Source organism: Marmota monax, unplaced genomic scaffold (genome assembly GCF_021218885.2).
Source record: "Marmota monax isolate L192 unplaced genomic scaffold, Marmota_monax_Labrador192_F-V1.1 WCK01_AAM20220418_F8-fsc00102, whole genome shotgun sequence".
Lineage (NCBI taxonomy): Eukaryota > Metazoa > Chordata > Mammalia > Rodentia > Sciuridae > Marmota > Marmota monax.
The window spans coordinates 2607651-2629807 of record NW_026692494.1 but is presented as its reverse complement, the minus strand read 5'-3'; the positions used below and the strand labels follow the sequence as shown (position 1 = coordinate 2629807).

General features: G+C 50.8%; 1 protein-coding gene across 1 annotated transcript in view; it reads left to right on the top strand.

The window, feature by feature from the left end:
- Vav1 (vav guanine nucleotide exchange factor 1) overlaps window positions 1-10014 on the top strand; it is a 49046-nt gene extending 39032 nt beyond the window's left edge. Inside the window, exons 23-27 of the mRNA XM_046443901.2 lie at window positions 2104-2220; window positions 3923-4010; window positions 5686-5800; window positions 7800-7951; window positions 9716-10014. Of these exons, the coding sequence (XP_046299857.1) occupies window positions 2104-2220; window positions 3923-4010; window positions 5686-5800; window positions 7800-7951; window positions 9716-9769 (526 nt within the window). The 3' untranslated portion in view covers window positions 9770-10014. The remainder of the gene's footprint in view (window positions 1-2103; window positions 2221-3922; window positions 4011-5685; window positions 5801-7799; window positions 7952-9715) is intronic.
- Window positions 10015-22157: the final 12143 nt, after the last annotated feature.

Sequence of the window (22157 nt, the reverse complement as noted above, 5' to 3'; positions counted from 1 at the left end):
GTCTGGGTCTTCTGCCTAACTTTGTGGGCAGCACGTGAAAGGATGGGCGTTTACCCTCCTTCCCAGGCAGGCTTGCTGCAGGGTGGGGTTATTTTATGACCCTGTGTCAGCACTTTAATGAGCTCACTTAATTCCCACAATTACCCCTTGAAATACAGGCAATTCTCACTCCCCTGTTGGCTGAGGAGAAATCCTTTGTTGCAAAGGGAGCTCAGGTGGGAAGTGATTTATCCCGTGTTGCATGTGGAGGAAGTGAGGGGGGTGAGGTTCGAACCCAAGGCTGCAGGATGTTGGCTCTGGGGGTCCCAGCAGGGAGCCCAGCCCTCTCCCTCTCCTGAGTCTCTGACGTGCAGCAGTCTTGTGCATTATTAATGTCACTTGTCATAAACATCCCTCTGCGGAATGCCCCTCTTTTCAAAAAAGGAAGTTGGGGTCTAGCATGGCACAGCCCTTCCCCCAGTGCTTACAGCAAGCACCCGAGTCTGGATTCCAACCAGGTCTGGAGTTGCGCTGGCCGGTGGGGACTAGGGCGAGTCAATGACCCAGGCTGACCTGGGCTGCAAAATTCAAGGGTGGAGCCCAAAGTTTACGAGATGAAGATACCTGATATGCTAATGCAACATCTTAGAAAATCAAAAACAAGCCAGAAAATTTGCCATGAGCAAAATATGAAAATTGAAAACACAGGATTCAAGATCACTAGGATGGAACTCCAAGCAATAGCTGTCCCCTACAATCTGTTTTAGTCATCATGGATTTTTTTGCACTCATTAAAAAAAATAACCAAGATGAAATTCAGAAAATTAGCTAGATTCATAAAATTAGTATTTAAATATTAACTATTTACATTGTTATATATTACATATAATTACATATTTTATGTAATCAACATGTATTATTTATATTGCATATGTACCTTTATCTCATATCATTATACATCTTATATTACCTTTATAATGTTTAAATCATCATATAGTCTATATAATTACATATTATATAATTAATATTTTTACATATGTTGTAGTTTTACATTCATTTAATTTTATGATATATTTATCATCTATTACAATATTTATTTACATTTGTATTCCATATTTACATTGTTATATTATAAACAATTAATATTTATTATTCATATTGCACATTTACATCTGTAGCATATTGCAGACCATGTATTTTAGTACACATCATATTTATTTGATAGTATATTTATATTTTGTCTAAAGTAACGAACACTTATTATTTATAGTGCACATTTACGTTTAAATACTGTTATTTTATATTGCATGTATATTTAAGTTCGTGGTGTATGTTATACCTGGTTGCATGTTGCACATATCTAGCACATTACCGTATTGTGTGTTCACATTGACGTCATGAACAGGTCCACATGTGCACGTCTATTCAGTGTTTCCCACACACAGTGGTGCGCTTCCACCACTTCTGTCTAGTTCCAAAGCATTTTCTGCCCCCGAGAAGGACAGGCGGCCCCTGATGGTCACTCCCATCCATTCTGCAGCTCCCCTGGCACCCAGGAGCCACTTCCTTCCCCGAGGCTTCCCTGCTCTGGACATTTCCTGTCCTTGGAGTCCCATGCGTGACACTGAGCAGGATATCTCGGGTGCACCTGCTACGGAGCACCTGTCCGCACTTCATTACTTTTTATGGCTGATTTTTCTTTTATTTTGATTTTAAAATGTTGCATTAAAATACCATTTTATTACTATTTGTGACTGGGATTTTTCGCACCCAAGGTGGGTGCCTCAGTCTTTCTACCCTACTTCCATCCTGGTCACCACAGAGATGGACATCCAGTGGGCACCCAGCAAAATGCCAGTAATGGCCAAATTCCAGAGACCCAGCCAGACCCCAAAGACTGAGCCGTCCCCTATAACCCATGTGTCAAACCTTGGGTGACTTGCCCAAGCCTGATGGCCAGTGCCCACCCCAGGGCTTCAGCATGACCCCCGTGGGGCTTGGTGCGGGGTTTGAGGCCTGCTGGACTCACCGGCCTGCTCAACACAGCATGGTGGGTGGGGGAGGCAGCCTCAAGAGCTAACAGGTGGCCGCCCCGTGGCCCCTGTCCCTGGTGTGTCTCCGCAGGTACGCTGGCCCCATGGAGCGCGCGGGCGCAGAGAACATCCTCACCAACCGCTCAGACGGGACCTTCTTGGTGCGGCAGAGGGTGAAAGACTCAGCGGAATTTGCCATCAGCATTAAGTAATTCCTCCCTCCCTGCCCATCTCCCTGTGACCTGAACCCTGCTTGGGCCCGGGAAGAACACCTGGTCTTTACTTTATAAAAGTGTCCAGTAAGGACAGCCACCTTGACTGAGCTCCTGCGGGACCCTGGGTGCTTCTCTCTTTCTCCTTCCTTCTAATCGATGGGCAACTCACATGAAAGAGAAATGATTCACGTGGAGGCTCGAGAGGCTGTGGGTTGTCAACGGTGTCTGCCCTGCGGTGCCGAGGAACATCAGAACCTACTCCCTCCGCTGGGCCCTGCTGGGAACCGCATCCAGCCCCCCGCCCCTGCCCAGCCTGCAGTCATCACTGTTCTATTCTCTTCTTTGAGACCATCTTTTCTGTTTCCACGTCTGGATAAGAACATGTGGCATCTGCCTTTCTGTCTGGCTTATTTCACTTACCGTGAGGTCCTCCAGTTTGTCCACATTTATCTGTTCTGTGGAGTGGTCGAGTACAGTCCATGTGTGCGTGGACCACAGCTTCCTCATCTGTCGCTGGACACCTCTGTCCATTCCAGGCCTTGGCTGTGGTGAACAATGCTGCAGTAAACCTGGGTGCAGGTGTCTCCGATGGGCTGGTTTCATTTCCGTAGGATAGATAGCCAGTAGTGGGACAGCTGGGTCACGGGGTAGTTCTGTTTTTTACTCTTTCAAGCAACCTTCATACCATTCTCCATGATGACTGTGCTGATTTACATTTCCACCAGTGTGTTATGATCTGATCGATGGGACTCTTACTCTGTCTGGGTCTCCGGAGATTTTGTACTTGCTTTTGTTGGGACCCACAACAGGTAGATTTCTTTTCTTTGGTTGACATGTGGGTCAAACCACCTGGGTGGCCTCCCAGCCTACACAGGTGGTTTAGATTCAAGCCCCAGATGCACACGAGAATTCTTTTCCACTTTGGGTCTGAGATGGCTAAGCCTTCTCGCCACCTGCTCTCTGTTGATGTGAGGAGTTTCCCTCCTGACAGTGGAGCTCCTTGGACAGTCCAGTTGTGGAGTGTAAGCAGGCCACAGTAGCAGCTCTCCACCTCACATGGGCCCAGTAACTCATTTTCCATTTCCACCCAGTCGCCGAGACAAGCTCTTGGTTACCAAGATCAGCAAACCGGCTAGGGTAGCTCTCATTCTCATTGCTCGGATTTTAGTTTCATCTTTATTTTGGTCTCTGGGGTTTCCCTTACCTTTTTGAGAGGCCGGCATCCCCACCCCCTAGGAATTTCTAGGGGTTTTGTGGTAGGCCGCCATATTGGCGGAAGTGGGAGCCTCCTCCATGTTCTTCTCTTCTGTAGTTTGCCTTACTGGCAGAAACGGTTCTCTTCTCCCATATCCTTTATATTTTCTGTCTCCCATATTGGTGGAAGTGGGGTTTCTTCCCATACGTTCAGGAACACTGCTTTCTTTCTGAGATCTCACAATGGTTCTGAGTCAGGGAAGATGGTTCCTCTTGAATATGAGGAGGAGTTGAAGGCTTGGAGCCATCCCCAGGGGAGGGATTCCACTGGGGCAGCTTCTGGTTTGGGGGGGACAAGGTTCACCCTTCCCTGAAGGAGCCAGACTATTCCGAGGTATATTCCGAGGTTGGGGGGACACCCTGGGGCTGGGGCTTGGCCGGGGACAGGCCTGGCTCCAGAATCAGGGCCTCTCGTCTGGTCCTCTCTCTCCGTGGTTCTAGGTATAATGTTGAGGTCAAGCACATCAAAATCATGACGTCAGAAGGACTGTACCGGATCACCGAGAAGAAGGCTTTCCGGGGCCTTGTGGTAAGGGCAAATCCACCCCTGCCCCAGCCTCCCAGAACGTGGTCAGCACCCTCCCTGCCCCTCCATCTTCCATGTCCACAAGGGCCCTTCCAGGGAAGCTACGGCCTCAAACTTATCCTGTTAGTGGCCAGTGATGATGATGATGATGATGGCCATGTAGAGGGCATCTATTAAGGTCCAGTATGTCATAGGTAGGACTCCAGTGAATTCTCAAAGCTTCCCCTTCATCTCATGTCACAAAACAGCAGCGGCCACCTCTGCCTGGCATCCAAGTTAGCTCTGCCTCATCTGCTGAGTGGCCATTTTGCTGAGGGTGCAAATGCTTTGAGCGTTTTTGTGTCTGTTCAGTGCCCTGTAATTTTGATAACTTCCTTTAGGCATTTTGAACCTATTATGTGAGGCATGTGGTTCTGACCCGTGGTCTGTGGGTCCCCGAGGAGCCTGGTCCCCTGAAGGAAAATCCAGGGGACTTTTTTTTTTTAAAGGGTATGTCTTGGATTTTATCTGATTCTCAGAGGAATCTTTGACTCCCAGAAGGTTAATTCATTCCACACATTTTTTTTTCTCCCCTAAACTTTTGGGAGACTTCCCCTCGATTTTTTTTTTTATTTCTCAAAGATTTCAGGAAAGACGTTGGAGTAGGGTAATGAACATCTGTGACCCTTTCACGTGCATTCGCTCAGGATTGCCATTTTGCCCCATGCTTACTTTGCACTATTTGAGTGCGGGTTGCAACCAGGCTCCTTCACCCAGGGTGACGCTGGCACGAGTGCCCCCAGATCCGAGGTGTCACTGCACCTCTCCGTGCATCCCTGTCACCCTTTAGAAGTGGGACATGTGTGTGGAATCGCGCTCTCGTATTCGTCCACATTCCCAGCTCCCACCGCCCTGGCTGTGTTTTCAAGCTGCCCCCGGATCTGATCGGGCACCACCCGTGGCATTCAGTTCTCCTCTCTTTAGTCTTTAGTTTGCAATCGTTCCTTGGACTTTTGTTCATTTGTTTTCTTACTCTTTCGTGGAGTTGGCATTTTTTGAACCCAGAACTCCAGAGCGCGGGCAGTGTGTCCTGCAGAGCGTCCTTCAGTCTTGACCTGAGTGTTTCCTGGTGATCAGGTTCAGCCCGCACATTCTGGCAGAGGTGCAAGAGCTGTGCCGCTGGGACTTGAACTCAGATCTGAGGTCTTATCTCAGAGGCTGGCTCTGGGCTCCCACCCTCTCCTGCCCCCGCTGGGGTTGGACCCAGGGCCTTGTCTCCCAGGCGGAAGGCAAGAGAACTTGCCTGCTCAGTCTCTGTGACGGAGTTCTCCATGTACAACATGGAAGGGTCACGAGCTGTCCACCATCAGGGTTCTCAGGAGGACCTGCACATAGGAGCCATACCACAGCGGTCAGTGTTGCCGTTAATTGTAAGGATAAGGACACCACAGGAGAGCCTGAATCTGCTGAGCTGGAGATTCGGTGTCTTTATCAGGAAGTGGAGTCATTGGCCGTAAGGAGAACTGGTCTTAGGCCAGGTGGTCTCTTCCCCATACCGTGGTCCTGGCTGCCCAGCCGAGCTTCCCACCATGGGGAGAATCCAAGGAGTTGCCTACCAGGGAGTCCAGGAGGGGACCCCGGACCGGCCTCCTGGGGGCTGGCCAGCTGTGGCAGCATCTTCACGCCCTTCCCATTGCAGGAGCTGGTGGAATTTTACCAGCAGAACTCCCTGAAGGATTGCTTCAAGTCCCTGGACACCACCTTGCAGTTCCCCTACAAGGAGCCCGAGAGGAGAGCCATCAGCAAGCCAGCAGGTAGGAGCCTCGGGTGGGGCCCTGAAGCTCCGGCCCTTCCCATGGTGGAGGGCAAGAGTAGGAAGCATGCACCTCCCTTCCCAGGGCACTCAGGGGTCAGCCCTGTGGGTCAGCAGAACTCCTTCCTGCCCTCCCTGTCCACTCTGAGTGATTTGCACGTTCCTTTGCTGGAATGGAAGGTGAAGTGGGATTACTTTTGTCTGGGAAGATGAGGATAGTAGGAGCCAGAAGGGGATTCACCTGCACCTTTTAAGGCTATCTTTAAAACAATCAATATCAAGGAAGAATTAGTGTCTATAATCTCCTCCCCCATAACACAAGACTGATGGCGCCGCTTAACTTCCTCTTCCTTTGCATCTCACCTACCAGATTTGTTGACATTAGGAGGAATTGTTGGATACAGTTTGTTTCATGTTAAGATAAGTAGGATCTATACTTTAGGAGTCTATTCTTAGTAATTGCATTTAACTTCACAGATACAGTATCAAGAGTTATTTAGATCACATCTGTGTTTGTTTTCCATGTTTTTCTTTATTTTTGAAATTTTAATTCAGATTCACATTTCATCTTGCTGGAGTGCATCCTGCAGTATATAGTTTTTTTTTTTTCAGAAAAATATACGTGGGTAGAATAGTCTCTGAATTCTTACATGTCCAAACAGTTTTAAAGGATGGATTTATAAATCAATTATTGTTAAAATCTTGTAGTCTTGAAAAAGTAATATCAACATAACACCAGTACTTCAAGACAAAAATTGCATCTATGTTCATCACCCAATTAAATAAACGTTTCTGTCAGCATGTTATTTGTCCTAGTAATACCTATGTATCTGTACCTTTGTCTATATTTACATCCACAAATATACCGTGTTACATATGGTCTTGGTCTGTGTATGTGTATAAATATCTATTTTCAATCTTTGGAATTCTACAAATTGGGCCAGGGGTGTAGCTCAGTAGTAGAGCTCAAAGCCCCAGGTTCAATCCCCAGCACTGAAAAAAAAAAAGAATATTACAGATTAATTTTATATTTTAAGTTTCACTTTTATAATGTGAAAAGTTTACCATGAGCAACCTTAAGATAATTCAAATTAATAGCCTAGAATGATTTTTTTTGTACTAGAGATTGAACTCAGGGGTGCTTACCACTAAGCCACATCCCCAGCCCTTTTAATTTTGAGATAGATAGAGCCAGAAGTAGGGGACTTCACCTGCACCTTTTAAGGCTATCTTAAAAAAATAAATATCAAGGAAGAATTAGTGTCTACAATCTCCTAGATTATAGATAGATAGATATTTTTATTTCTTGCTAAATTGCATAGGGTCTCACTAAGTAGCTGAGGCTGGCCTCAAATGTGAGATCCTCCTGCCTCAGCTTCCCGAGCTGCTGGGATTACAGGTGTGTGCACTGTGCCTGACTCTAGAATAAATTTTTTATCACTTTTCCTGGTCCATTTTCCTACAGTACAGGTACCCTTGGTCCCCACGGGGGATTGTTCTAGGGCCCCCCGTGGATGTTGGAATCCACAGATGCTCGAGCCCCTCATATCAAGGGGCCTAGTATTTGTATAAAACCTACATGTTTCCGCACACCTTGGGTCACCTCTAGATGACTTAGAGTTCCTAATACGAGGTACATCCCATGTAAATGCTCCCTACGCCACACCCGTTGGGGGACAATGGCAAGAAGGACGTCTGCACATGTCCAGCGCGGCTGCCATTCTTTCTTCTTGAGTATTTTCAGTGTGTGTTTGGTCCACAGATGTGGGACCTGCAGACACCGAGGGCTGATGGTCTATAAAACTCATCGTAAATTCTCTGTCAACGGTCTTCCTTGCTAACTTGGCTGTGCTGGGGCCAGGGCGTGGTGCTGGGGTGCTGGTGTCCTGCAGAGTAGAGGACATCCCGCACCCTGCACAGAGGAGTGTGGAGTTTGCCTCCTGAGAGCGTCTCCTTGCTCCTCTGCCCAGCCCTCACCCACCTCTGTTCTCTACCCACAGCAGGGAGTGCCAAGTACTTTGGCACAGCCAAAGCCCGCTATGACTTCTGTGCCCGGGACCGATCGGAGCTGTCCCTTAAGGAGGGCGACATCATCAAGATCCTCAACAAAAGGGGGCAGCAAGGCTGGTGGAGAGGGGAGATCTACGGCCGGGTGAGGGATATGTGGGTGTGGGTAACCAGGGTGGGGTGACCTGGCTGTGGGGGTATGGCATTAGAGCTGAGGAGAGGAGGACGTGGGCTGAGGATCACATGGAGGTCTTTCCTGGCTGGAAGGGACACAGATTCAATTCATTTATGCAAGCTACATTTATTTACTGAGCACCTACTATGTGCCTGGCATTCTGCTGGGTGCTAAGGAGACAAAAAACAAGCATGGTAAAACCACTGTCCTCATGAAACCCACAGTCTAGAGGGAGGTTACAACCTAAACTTATGGGCCTGTGACCAAGCAGTGACCACTGAGTGTTTGGGTTTGAGATGAGGCCACACAGGTTGGGACACAAATCCAGAGAGAACCCTGACCTGCAGATCAGGTGGCCTCTCAGAGGCTGACTGGTGAGGAATAAATGAAGGCAGCTAAGTGAAAAGGTGACCAGTGGGGTTGCACAAAGTGTCGCAGGCAAAGGAACGGCACGTACAAAGGCCCTGGGGTGAGAGAGTGAGTGGCATGCGGGAGATGCGAAGGCAAGGATTTGCATCTGTCCTGTTCAGTGCAGTATCACAGCTGCCGAAGCAGTGCCTAGCTAGCACACGCTAGTGTTCAACACCGGAGGCATGAAGAGGCACAGTGGTCCCTGGGCTCTCTTGCCTGCTTGAATTCAGGCCATCAGGCGTAGGGTGGACCTCAAGGCTCTTCAATCCAGCTTGCTTCTGCCAAATTCTAATCTTTGTTCCACATAAGCACAGAACCTTCCGGTTTCATTCACTGATGGATCCCTGGGCCCCAGCGTTCCTCCTTGTTTGAATAGTTCCTCAAAAGTGTTTGCTGGGTGAGGACAGGGATAGGGAACATATGCGCTGCCCGGGAAACCCACTTGAGGAAAAGAGCTGATTGGATAGTTGCTCAGTAGAACAGATTGGTTAAGAACGTCGGAGAATGAACAGGGAGCAGTGGAGGAAATGGGACTTGGAAGAGCCTGTCAGAGTGTTTAGGAAGGTCCGGAACGTACAGGACTCACCTGTGAATCTCCATCTTTTCATGCATCCATCCATTTCTATTTATGCCTCTGTCCATCCTTCCATCCATCCACCCATCCACCCACCCATCCATTTACCCACCCATTTAACATCATCCACCCATCCACCCATCCATCCATTTACCCACCCATTTAACACCCATCCATTCATCCACCCACCCACCTATTTAGCACCCATCCCTCCATCTCCACCTATGTCTGCACACATCCATTCATCCATCTCTACCCAAGCATTCATCCACCCACCCCATGCTTCCACCGTCCATCCATCCAACAAATATTTAACAAATATGAATTGTGTGCCAGGAGCTATTACAGATTCTTGGGATTCAGACACAATCCCCTGCCCTGGTAGAGCTTGCGTACTGGGAGAGTGGGGCCAAGAGCAAGCCCATAAATAAATAAAATATGTAATCAGTTGGAAGGTGATAAGTGAGTGGGCGACTGGAAAGCAGGAGAAGGAGAGAATTTGGGGGCTGTAGAGCTTTCACATTTGAATAGGGTGACCAGGAAGAAGGCTTTACTGATAGGGTGGCATGAGCAGGGACTTCTAGCAGGTAAGGGGGGGTCACCCCTGTGTATATTTGGATGATGTATTTTCTGGGGTAGAAATAAGAGCAGGTGCCATGGTCCTGAGGCAGGAGGGAGCCTGCCTAGTGTGGTGAGGGGCAGGAGGAGAATGCAGAGGCTGCTCTGACGGATTCCTCGTCTCTTTCCAGGTCGGCTGGTTCCCTTCCAACTATGTAGAGGAAGATTACTCTGAATACTGCTGAGCCCGGTGCCCTGGCAGAGAGAGAGGAGAAACTCCAGGCTCTGAGCCCGGAAGCAGGACCATGGGCTGTGACAGGTCCCAGTGGGCGGAGAGTCTAGATGGACTGTCCAGGGCCAGCATCCAGTTGGCAGGACTCCCGGGATGGTGCCCTGCTATGGTTAATTTATAACTCACTGATTGCCTCTTGGGTCCCCCCTGACAGGCCGGGCTCGAGGCAACTCCTTTTAATAAAATGATAAATGCAGAGCTGGTGAGTGTCAGCGAGGCTGGACGGGGAGACGGGAGGGAGCGCGTGCCCAAGTCCGCCTCCACCCTCCCTCTCAGGGATGGCCGCCGTTCACAACAGACTTGAAGGGGGAGACGATTCCTGTTACCTTGAGTCGGGATCACAGAATGTACCATTCACGCGCTTTTTCTACAAAAGGACTTAACGACTATGTTCTCCCTCCCCCACCTTCTAACTTTGCTGAGCAGTAGAAATGTCAGTCAGTTCTCCATCAGATCAAGTTTACATTCCCAGGGCTTTGGCCCTGCGATGCTGGGGACACTGCTGGCTTTCTTCTGTCCCCTGCCACCTGCCTGACATCTTCCACACCTCTCTCGGCACACGCAAGACATCTGGTCGTTTTCCTTTCACGTGGGGTAGGGATGGTGGTACATCCTGGTTTTCCTGGGGGCGGGGATCCTGGTGCAGTTATGAATCACGATGCTTTTAATTTTCCAAGGTGTCCTGGTTTGGATGATAAGGTACATGGTTACTGCCTTAGGGTGCCCCCTTCCAGAGGCAGGCCCCAAGATAAGGATTTGAGGGCACACAGTTTTATCTGGCAGATGATCCCAGGAAGGAGCTGGAAAGGAATAAAGAATAAAGATGGGAAAGGGTCAGAACCAAGCTAGGGGACATCCCAGGGCCACTGGACCTGTTCCTGCTGGGAGATGGGGTTGGAGTTTCAGGGTGAGGAAGCTGAGGTCCTGATCCACCAGCTCCATCCACATTGTTTCAGGCTGCTCTGGTGGCCAGAGAATGCCAGGGGCTTTGGAAACCATCAGTCTCTAGGGATATGGGAAGTTATGGTGGGTGGTGGGTTGTTGCAATGAAGAGATCTGCTGCACTCCAGTTAGTACCGGGGCTCTGCCTGCGCACCCCCTGCTTCCATTCAATGCAGCCGCCATATGCAATGTGGGGGAGAACTTGGTAGAACTTGTGCACCTGGACTCCGGGAGGCATAAGGAATCCTTGAAGCTCTCTGGGTTGTGGGTGGGCTGGTAAGGTGTGGGGATCCATCTCCAGACCACCCGAGTGTGACTCTATTCTCTCCCTTTCGACCATTCTCCTCCACATTGAATAGGCCTGTTTGCTTTTGTTGCAAAAATGCTGGTGTGGACTGATGGATGTTCTTGCACATTCATTATTTACGATCAGACTTCTTTTTTCTAAAAATTTAATAGGCTTTACTTTTAAAACTGCAGTGACATACACACAACATGCAATTTACCATCTCTCCATTTGTAAGAGCTCGGCTCAGATGCGTTCGGTGTATGGGCAGGGTCAGTTGCGCAGCGACTCACTCTGCAGAACTGAAACTCGACCTGCTGATCGGCTCAAGTCCCCTTCCCGCCCCCCCCCTCCTGGCCATCATTATCCCCTGCTGGATTTTTAGCTGAAGTCCTTCAGGGTTTAAATTTTTTATGCTCATTGAGTCAAGATTTAGAATCTCAAAATAGACTTGAAGTTCAAGATCCAGAAAGTTGCTTTTTTTTGGGGGGGGGGTAAATCTCCTTCAGGCTTCTGGAATAACCCTGACCGAGCAGAAGAGAAGGACTGACCGGGGCAGCCAGGGCTGGGGGACCATTGACTGTGAATAGATTTGGAGAAAAATAGTAAATTCTTCCAAATATGGCCCATTAATAAGGGAGGCAGCCCCCCCGTGTCACCTGTCTGTGTCACCTGATCTGGTTCCATGACACATTGTCCTCTTTGATCTTCTAGCCAGTTTTCAGGTCACAGTAACCAAGACCCCAGGAAGTTCTAGGGCCACTCCTGCCCCTGTAAAATGAGCTGTAACATTTTGAGCCTGACGGCACCTCTGAGCCAGAGAGAGATGGAATCACCTTTCCAAGGGCACAGAGCGAAGAGGTGCCTACGTGCAAGGCCACCCTGGGAACCGTCACTCTGGTGACTGGGGAGAGCCTGGCATAGCCTGGCTTCTCTCCACAATTGCAGAGAAGCCAGTGTCCACACAGCACCTGTGCACACCTGGCCAGGTGCAGGCTACACTACAGGAGCCTGGTGTCACGTGTTCTCTTGTGTGAGGGGCCATGAAGCTGGGAAGGGGCCAGGGGAAGCAATGGGGCCACCATGAGGGGGGCTTCTGCCCTTCCCCCTGGCTCTCCCAGGAGAGGGAGGGCGGGGTAGTGGGGTGTTGGTGAAGCTGAGGTCCTGGACTTGTTCTTGGAGTTCCTGAGTGCTGTGCCCTTTAGCCCCAGGCTCAACCTTGGCCCCAGCCATGCACTGAGCATCACCCTGGTCTTGGGCTGGGCCTTTAAGCCTCGGCTCAGCAGAAGCTTATATTGGTCACCTTGGGCTAAGTTTTGCTGCAGTAACAAATGACACCACATCTCAGCACCTTTCTTTTGGTGGGGGAGGGGAGTACCGGGGATTGAACTCAGGCACTCAGCCACGGAGCCACATCCCCAGCCCTATTTTGTATTTTATTTAGAGACAGGGTCTCACTGAGTGGCTAAGTGCCTCACTTTTGCTGAGGCTGGCTTTGAACTCGAGATCCTCCTGCTTCCACCTCCGCAGCCACTGGGATTATAGGTGTGCACCAGGTTTCCCCTCAGCACCTTACACACAACTCCTTCATGCACTGGCTTCAACTGTGAAGTGAAGAGAGCTTTCTGGAAAGAGGAGATGCTGAAAAACTGGAACTATTTGAGACAACTGAGCTGCGGATATGCCAGGCTCAGGGGAGAAGGCAAGAGCGATGCCCGGCTGCCCAGAGGTCCTAACACTCAGCTGGAGGGCGGAGGCTCCAGGTCCTCCCCATCTCATTGACCAGAGCAAGTCACATGACCAAGAGGTTTGCCAACAGGGCACAGGTGGGGACTCCTCACGCAGGGAGGGGCAGAGAATTCTTGGAACAGGCATCCAGGAATGTGGATGCTCCCTGGGTTCATGTGCATTTGCAGTTAACCCTGACACCCACTGCTCTGGGCTGAATTTGTCCCTTCCAAAAGTACACATCGGAGTCCTGACCCCCAGCACCTGGAAATGTGACTGCACTTGGAGGAAAGGTCTTTAAAGAGGTCTTTAAGGGAAAATGAGGCTGCAGGGTGGGCCACAATCCAGCCTGACTGGTGCCCTTGTTAGAAGAGGTCAGGACACAGGGGGAGGACCAAGTGAGGACACAGGGACAAGGCAGCATCTGCAAGACAAGCAGAGTGGCCTCAGGAGGAGCCAGCCCTGCCACACCTTCACCCGGGACTTCCAGCCTCCAGATACTCGGGTCAATGTATGTCTGTCCCTCAGTCTGTGCTGCTTTGTTATGGCGGGAGTCAATGGGGTGCGGTGCTCAGCCAGGTGAGGCAATGAGGAGGCCCTGGGAGCAAATGTGCCCTCACCCAGCGCTGGGTGGGAGAGGATGGCCAGGGAAGGCTTCCTGGGGGAGGAAGAATTTCAGGTGGCACCTGAAGGAAGGAAGAGGGAGACATTTGCCTGGGAGAACCTGGGGGAGGAGTCTTACAGGGGAGGGTGCAGATGAGGGCGATCCTGGCAGGTCCTGGGAACTGCAAAGGGCTCCTCTGGCTTGGAGGGCAAGGGAAGGGAGAGGAGCCAGAGAAGTTCTTGTGATTTGGACTGATCCCCAGCAAGACCCGACACGGCCGGCCCTCTCTTGTGTGTCCCCCAGAGGAGCAGGAGGAGAGGGGTAACTGGCTTCTTGATGACACCTCCCAGAGGGACACGGTAGAGGTGATGAGGGTCTTTGGTCAGCCCTGCAGGCCGGCTGGTGTTTGGGAATCGGCTTGGTGGAAACCAATCTCCTTGATATGCCACATGGAGAGGTCCAAAGACCACACTGCAGCCTCGGAAGGCCCCAGCCTGGAAGTCCTCTGGTGCTGCCTGAGGACACCGCACATGCACACATGCTCACACCCACCCACACACGGGCGTACATGTGCACGCACACACACACACACACACACACACACACGCAGCCCCAGTTCTCCAGGGCTGCCGTAACACAGTACCACGACTGCATGACTCCAACAGCAGAAGTTCTGGAGGCCGATGTCCAAGCCCAAGGGGCTGGTGGGCCGAGCTCCCTCTTAAGGTGTGAGGAGGGCCCATCCTTGCCTCTGCGGGATTCCAGGGGTGACCAGGGGTGACCAGCGGTCCGCCATGTTCCTTGCCTAGAGGTGCATGGCTCCAGGCCCACCTCTGCCTTGAGTGGCCTCTGTACCACAGGCTCCCTCTCCTTTCTCTTAGAAAGACACCTGTCATTGGATTTGGAGCCTTCCTAAAATCCAAGGTGATCTCATCTCCAGATCCTTAACTATCGACTACTGCAAAAACCCTATTTCCAAATAAGGTCACATTCCCAGGTCCTGCAGGTTAGGATTTCAACATGTGAACGAGGGGGGATGTAATTCAACCCATCACACGCACATGACCCCCATAAAAACACAACTGGCCACAAACAGACACACAGATGGTCATAAAAAATTAAAAAAACAAGATAATGATAATAAAAAAACAGCCCCAAAGATACATGCAAACAGGCGCATATGGCTAATAGACCCACAGGCCTGGGTTCCCCCACCCACACACCTGCAGTCAGAGGCACAGGTGGGCGGAGACCCAGAGGGGCGAAAATAGTTGCCCACATAGAGCAGACAGACAGCAGACAGAAATAGACACGCAGACAGGACAGTACGCCCCCTCCCAACAGGCCCCGGACACGGCTTCCCTCCCTCCTCCACCAAACTATCCAAAACGAGCCGAAGAAACACGCACAGACGCAAAACGGCAACACCGTGTTCAAGGGCCGCCGCACACGTGCACACGCGCATGTAACACTGCTTCTGTGGACACGGAGACACCGCAGGACCGGACCCGCTAAACAATGTCACTTGGTCTCACAGCAGGTCCCCAACATAGACACACAGACCCACTCCTGCACCCTGCCCTGGGCATAGGACACTGTGAAGACAGGTGGGATCGGGGCGCAGGCCGTGCTCAGGTGCAGGCGGACAGATGCTCCCTGGATCAGAGGGACCCTCAAGGTCGCCAAGACACAGGGCAGACGTCCTTACCACCGACAGCCGAGGTAAAGCACGCGTGCCCTCTGCTGGTCAGCAGCAGTAGTGCCCCAACCTTGGCACCTAAGGGGACCCACGGGAGGGGAGGGGAGGGGAAGGGGTGTGTGCGCGCGCGCGTGCACGTACCTGGGCTTCTTCACTGGCCTGTCCTTCTGAGCCAAACTGGTCACCAGAAAGGGATCCGGATTCTTCCGGCCCCGCAGCACACCAGCATAATCCCACCGCCCAATTGCATGCCTCCATCCTGCTTCCGACTAGCCAGGGCGTAAGGTCCTCCCAGAGGCACCGCGCAGAGGTCCCCTCCTGTGGTTAGGAAAGCAGAGGAAGCGCTGAGGTTGGAGGGGGCTCTACCCAGGGCCCTTCGCTGTGGCCTGACGGGTCTTCTTCCGTCGCTCACCCTCCCTGCTGAATTAGTTCCTTGGATAATTTTTTTGTTGTTATTGTTTTTAAAGAAAAGAATTGCTTTTATCCAAAGGAATGACTCCCTAGTGTGGACTGCCAGGCGATGAAGTCAGGCACGGGGTGGATTTTCATGTAAGGACCAGTCGCATCTCGCGGGACCCTGCATCCCACTGAAGCCTGTCCTCAGCGGTCCCGCACGCTGCGTCTCCTTGGACCGCGGTCTTGGAGAGCTTTTCCGCGGAGTGACCCCGCAGCGCCCATCTGAAGGTGTGTGCTGCCCTCTAGCGGCCGAGCCACGTGGCATCAGCCTCCCGCCGACAGCATCTGGAATTTGCATTTTTCCTGGGACCCAGGACACTCTGGCCACAAGGAGCGGCGAGGGGCAGAGGAGGCCGCTGGGCAAGGACGTGGCCTCAGGGGGAGTTCACTTAGAGACAAGCTCCACGGAGTGAAATGAAACAGTAACAGAATGTGAGGTCCCCAGGCCAGAGTAACTCCATTTTGAAAATCAGCACCTCCCCACCCAGACATGACCTTCCCGTTAGGCCCACCCCGAAAAAGTCCCTGACTACTGAAACCACGACAAAGACGTTGGGTAGCAACCACAGGACCAGACAGGTTATTTTTTAAGTACTCCATTGCACTTGACTCTCTAGTTAAGAAGTCCCCCCCTCCCCGCCCCCCGCAGGCTGCTGCACCTGGCAGAAGGGCAGCCTGGCAGATATTCTCTGTCAATAAACCTTTGCTTGACTCAGAGCTGGGTCTCTCCTGGACATTTGCACCAGCTACCCTAACAGACCAGAAGGTGTCCGTCTAATTGTCCATGTTTTAAAATTGACAAGCAAAAACTGCATACACAGTGAGCCCTCTTTATCCACGGTCCTGCCTCTGTGGATCAGCCGACACAGATGGGAAAGAGTCCCCCAGATTGCCCTCTACTGGATGTGTGCTGGCCTCTCTTTCTGGTCCTGAGCTTAGTGGCTCTAGAGTCCAGAGGGGAGCGAGATCCTGTGGTGCTGTCCATTCTGTGACTGGGCTTGCTTCACAACATCCTTCAAACTCATCACGTGGTCATGGTTGATAAGACTGTTTTTTTTTTTTTTTAATTTTTTGTGTACCAGGGTTTGAACTCAGGGGCACTGGAGCCACATCCCCTGCCCTATTTTGTATTTTATTTAGAGACAGAGACTCACTGAGTTGCTTAGCACCTCACTTTTGCTGAGGCTGGCTTTGAACTCACGATCCTCCTGCCTCAGCCTCCTGAGCAGCTGGGTTTACAGGCATGCATGACCAAGACTTTATTTTTGAAGAGGCTGAATGGCATTCCATTGTGTGTATTCGATTGCCCTCCTTTGCCGGTAGTTCTACTTTCTGAAGTTCTAATTATGGTCAGCTGTGATCCAAAAACATGTATGCAATAGTTTGAAAGAGAGAGAGAGAGAAAGAGATGGAGATCATATTCATATAACTTTATCACACTATATGTGACAGTTGTATTTTATTATTAGCTATGGTTACTAATCTCTTACTTCTTCTGATTCACAAGTTAATCTCCATCAGAGTTTGCACCTATGGGAAAAGCAGAGTCCAATAAAGTTCAGTGTTTTCCAAGGTTTTGGATACCACTGGGGGTCTTAAAATATATCCCCATGTGTGCGAGAGAGTGCTGAATCCATATTTTAAAAATGCAAGCTAGAGGGGGTCTTGGTGATGTTGAATGGCTATTGTTGGTCAGGTGACCAGAGAGGGCTTTTCTGGTATTTGAGTTCATATCCAGGTGAATCCTAGAAATGAACCACGGGAGAACAATGTGTTTCAGGCAGAGGGAGCAGCAGGAGAAGAGGATGTGGGGAGGGAAGGAGCTTGGTAAGTCTGGGTCTGTGATTTATTAAAGATGGTCGAATTTTCTTTCCGACTCTTCTTTCTAGGAGGTTGAGACTCATTCCCCCACCTTTGAGTTTTGACTGGTCTTTATGGCTTGCTTGATTGACAGAGTTTGGGGTAAGTTCCAGGCTTGAACTGTCAGAGGAGGTAACAACCAATGGGCTTCTTGCCCTCCACTGGCATCCTCAAGTCTCTTTGGAAGAAGACTGATACTTTGGGATGCCATACTGTGAGGAAGCCCAAGCCACGTGGAGAGGCGCTGGGCAGGCATTCAGCACCTCAGTCTCTGCAGCTTGAATAACAAAGATGTATCTTGTCATGGTTCTGGAGGCTGGGAGACTGAGACCAACATGATTGATTTCTTCTGGGCCTTTCTCTTTGGGTTTTAGGTGGTCTTCTCCCCCATGTAGGTGTCCATGTCCAAATCTCCTCTACTTGTGGTACCAGTCAAGTGGATTATAGTCCATCCTAAGACCTTCTTGTCACTTAATCATCCCTTTAAAGACCCTGTCTCCAAATATAATCACGTCCGGAGGTACTGGAAGTTGCCATGTCTGGTTCTTGTTAGGACAAACAACGCACACGTGACGGAGGTGGGAGATGGGAAGCAAACCTCGGATCAGCAGGCTGTCCTTTATTCATTTACTGGGCAGAAAATGACTGCAGGCTGACGCAAGGATCTGGGTTATGTAGGCTTCATTTAGGGTCTGACAGGAGGGCAGTTCGCCATTGCATTGGGGTCCTACTGACCCATTAGGGTGGGACAGGAATGTGAATAGGGAATTTCCTGGGGCTTATTGTATTGGCCTCAGATGACCCTTTAGGATGGGGGTAGGTGCCAGTCAGGTACAGGTTTCTTTTGTGATCTTTCTTCTGGCAGAGGCCTGGGATATTGAATGACAAAAGCTTAGGGAAATTGTCCTTGGACTTACTGTCCATGTTCTTCGGTCTGACCTTGCTCTCTGTCTTTGAACTGGGTGTGGTTTTGTCTTTTAGTATGCCTTGTAGTTCTTGGCAGTCAGACAGGATTCTCTAGGTCAAGGGCGTTCTCTCAGCCGGCCTTCCTCATGTGGTGGTGAGGTCTGTGGGGCCAGGAAGCTTCTCCAGTGAGCCTGTGGCCTGCTGTGGACTTCACCTTCACTTCTCCCTCTCCCTCCAGGTGGGAGAAGACACTGGCGTGGGCTGGAGCTGGCCTTGTCCTTCTCTCTGCGGAAGGTGGAGCCGCACAGAGCTGGCATTCCCTTCCCCAGATCAGGTGGGCTCTAGCCCAGCAGGTTAGGCTCTGATGAACCGGAGGCCCTCCTGAGGCAGGTCTTGAGAAGCCAATGCTCTGTCCAAGGAGGAAAGCTAAAAACTCAATCTCACAGGAGGAGAAGGAGAGCCGTGGTCATGGGAGGCCGTGGTCAGGGAGAGGGAGAGGGAGAAAGAGGTTGGGTGGCTGATACCAAAAGAGCTTGGTGGGAGGAACTGGCTCTGGGGTCCTACAGCCCAGCAATGTCACTGGAGTCTACGGCAATTTATCAAATAGTTCACGAAACTAGAAGAGAGGGGTTTGTGAGGAATACGGACAATAAGTCCAAGGACATTTCTCCTGAACCTTTGCCATTTCAATCCCAGGCCTCAGCCAGAGAGAGGGAACACAAAAGGGACTCCATGGGGGCTGGCACCTGACCCCCACCCTAATGGGTCACTGACCCCAATATAAGAAGCCCCAGGGAATTCCCTCTCCACATTCCTGTCCCACCTAGTGGGTCAGCAGGACCCCAATATAAAGGACCCCAGGAGTTGCCCTCCTAAATGAAGCCTTTATAAACCAGGCCCTTGCTTCAGCCTGCCGTTATGTTTTACCCAGAAAATGTGCCCCACCAGGGTTCCACTAATTGACTCTGCCACTAAACACTGAATAAAGGACAGCCTGCTGACCCCTGGTTCACTTCCTGCCTTAGTCACGGGAGTGTCTTGTTCCTAACAATTAGCAGTTTCCCAACACGCGGAAATGACAAGTGTTTCAGGAGACAGAAGTGTCAAACACTCTGACCCGATCATGGCACATCCTGAGCATCTATCAAAGGATCACGCCGTGTGCCATCAGTACGTGCAATCAATTCTCCATCAGTCAGAAAGAAGCGCAGAGTGCCGTGACGTGTTTCTAAAGGATTCCTCTCCTTCTCCTCGGCCAGAAGCAGGAGGTCATTTTTCTCTGATAATCACTGTGAGAACCTGGAGGTGAGAGTCCAGCAGGGTTGGCGCCTCCCCTGGGCTCTTCCCACTCTCCAGCCTCCAGCAGTTCATCTGGGTGGGCTTTCCTCCCAGTGGTGTGTCATCGTGTCCCCTCCTCCCCCCAGGCCTGGCACCCTGCATCTGAATGTGGAAAAAATAGAACTGGTGTCCAAAGACCAGGAGTCCCCCTAGCCATGTTACTGACACCATCAAAGTCTGCCTCAAATGTGAAAGACCTTGAGGCTCACCCTTGGGACCCCTCCACCCAGTGGCAGGAAACGGAAGATGGGGTTAGCCCAGATGCAAACTCTAGCCAGAGGCTGGGGAAGAACCCGGATGTAAAATAACCTTTTCAAGGCTAATTGTACACAGACTGTGCTCCCTGCTCCGCCCAGAACCCTACACAAACTGTCCAGGGGGCTCGCCCAAGTGGGCTTCTCTGCTCTCAGGCCCCTCCTCGTGGTGGGAGTCCTATCCCCTCCTGTTTAAATAGGTCCTGCTCCGCCTACTCTTCTCTTCCATGATTGTCCATGGATTTTATTCTTTAAAATTTATGAGACAAGAACCCAGAGGAAATCGGCCAAGCAGGGAACCTAGTCTCCTCTCAGAACTCGGGTTTCACAGCCCCCAACCCCACTCCAGTCCAGGTCCAAGCCTCCTTTTCTTATGGATCCAGAGAGTGGCTGATTTTCCAGTCTGTTCAGCTATTATTTTTTTTTTTCGCCTGCCTTTAGGCTGGAGCCACACCTCCAGTCCCTGTCTATCTACTTCTCTCTCTCTCTCTCTCCATCCATCATCCACTGACCCCTGGGGTCAGGGACCCCACTGTCGGAAGCCAAGATGATGATTTTCCACTTTCTCCCTGGCCCTCTCTCCTTCCACATCCTCTTCTGGCTTCTGGTGGCGTCTGAGGTGGGTGGAAGGTAGCAGTTCCTCTCGCTGCAGCTCGGAGCTGGCAGAGGTCTTGGCAGAAACTTGCGCAGTGGGAGAGGCGGGCAGCACCCGGCCTGCGGCAGCATCCTGGGGAGGCCTGAGAGGGGCCAGGCTCAGACCCGCCATGCCGCAGGATTCCCCAGACCCATTTCTAATCAATCAGGATGCAGTTAGGAAACTGAAATTGCACAAGTTTTTTTTTTTTTTTTTAAATTGAGTTTTTAAGGAAGTCTATGGTTACATTATCACTGAGCTTCTTAATATTATTTACTGTTGTGCAATGAGACCAACTTCATTTGAAAACAAGCTTAAGAGGCTACATTTCACCGAAGAAACACAAAGGATTTGGTGTCTGTTGAATTATTACCATATCCTGACCCCACAAATAGGTACACATAGTCCGTGTCAATTAAAAATAAAAATAAAAACGACATGATCTGGCCCTTTCCGACATATGCACAGTGACACACTCAGCCGTTTAAAGCAGAATGCGCACTAACACAATTTGGCAGAAGACCGGGCGCTCTTCGTTTCGGAGCTGACCTTGTCAACGTTGTCACGGAGCAGCTTGTGCGTGATGAAACGCATCCCTTTGCAGTATCAGTATTGATGACTCTTGACAACCACAGCCACAACAAAACACAAAACACCCCGTGGTCCCCGGGTCTCTGGGTCCCCTCGTGATCCCCCCTCCTCCCCGCCAGCCCAGGCAATCAGACCTGCTCCCCTCGACCGCACCCGGAGTGCATTTCCTGGAGTCTCACGAACCGAGGCTGCGATGGTCCATGTGTTAGGTTGCTAAACTACAGCGAGGGATTTGTTAATTTATTTTTGAGATGGGGCGTCTCCCTGTTGTTCACCCTGGTCTTGAACCCCTGGGTTCATGTGACCCCCTGTCCTCAGGCCACAGTGGGTCCAGCAAGGCTTCCTGAGTGTCTGGGACTATAGGTGTGCGCCACCACACCCAGCTAACTCATATTTTTTTAAAAATATTTTTATTTAGTTGTAGATGAACACAATATCTTTATTTAATTAATTAATTTATTTATTTTTATGTGGTGCTGAGGATTGAACCCAGGGCCTTACGCATGCAAGGCAAGCGCTGTACCACTGAGCTACAACCCCAGCCCCGGCTAACGCATTTTTAACACGTGAGAAGCATTTATAGTCAGTTTAAGTAAAGTAGATGATCTTCCATAGTGTGGGCGAGCCTCGCCTGATCAGTTGAAGGCCTTAAAAGCAAAGGCTGAACGCCTGCTCTAGATGGAAGCTGGTCGTGGCCAAGTCCACCACATGTCCGACCTTTGTCCAACGACCTCTCACAATCCTGCCGGTAATGAGTTGGTGCCCTCAGCACCACAGCGGGTGCCTGTTCTGATCGGTCATGCTCCACCTGGATCGAGTATCACACCACAGCCGGCTCCCGGTGGCATCTGGGAGTTTGGGTTTGGGGTGGCTGGCACCAGCACTCCCGAGAATGCTCCTGGTGACGGTGCTGTTTGTGTGCCCCATGCAGTTGGGGCTCACACCGGCTTCCTTCTGGGAAGAGCCTAGAGCACCGAGCCTCTGCCGAGCTCATGCCCCTTTCCAGGAGTCCTGGGGACTGCTGTGCCCTGTGAGCTCTGCCG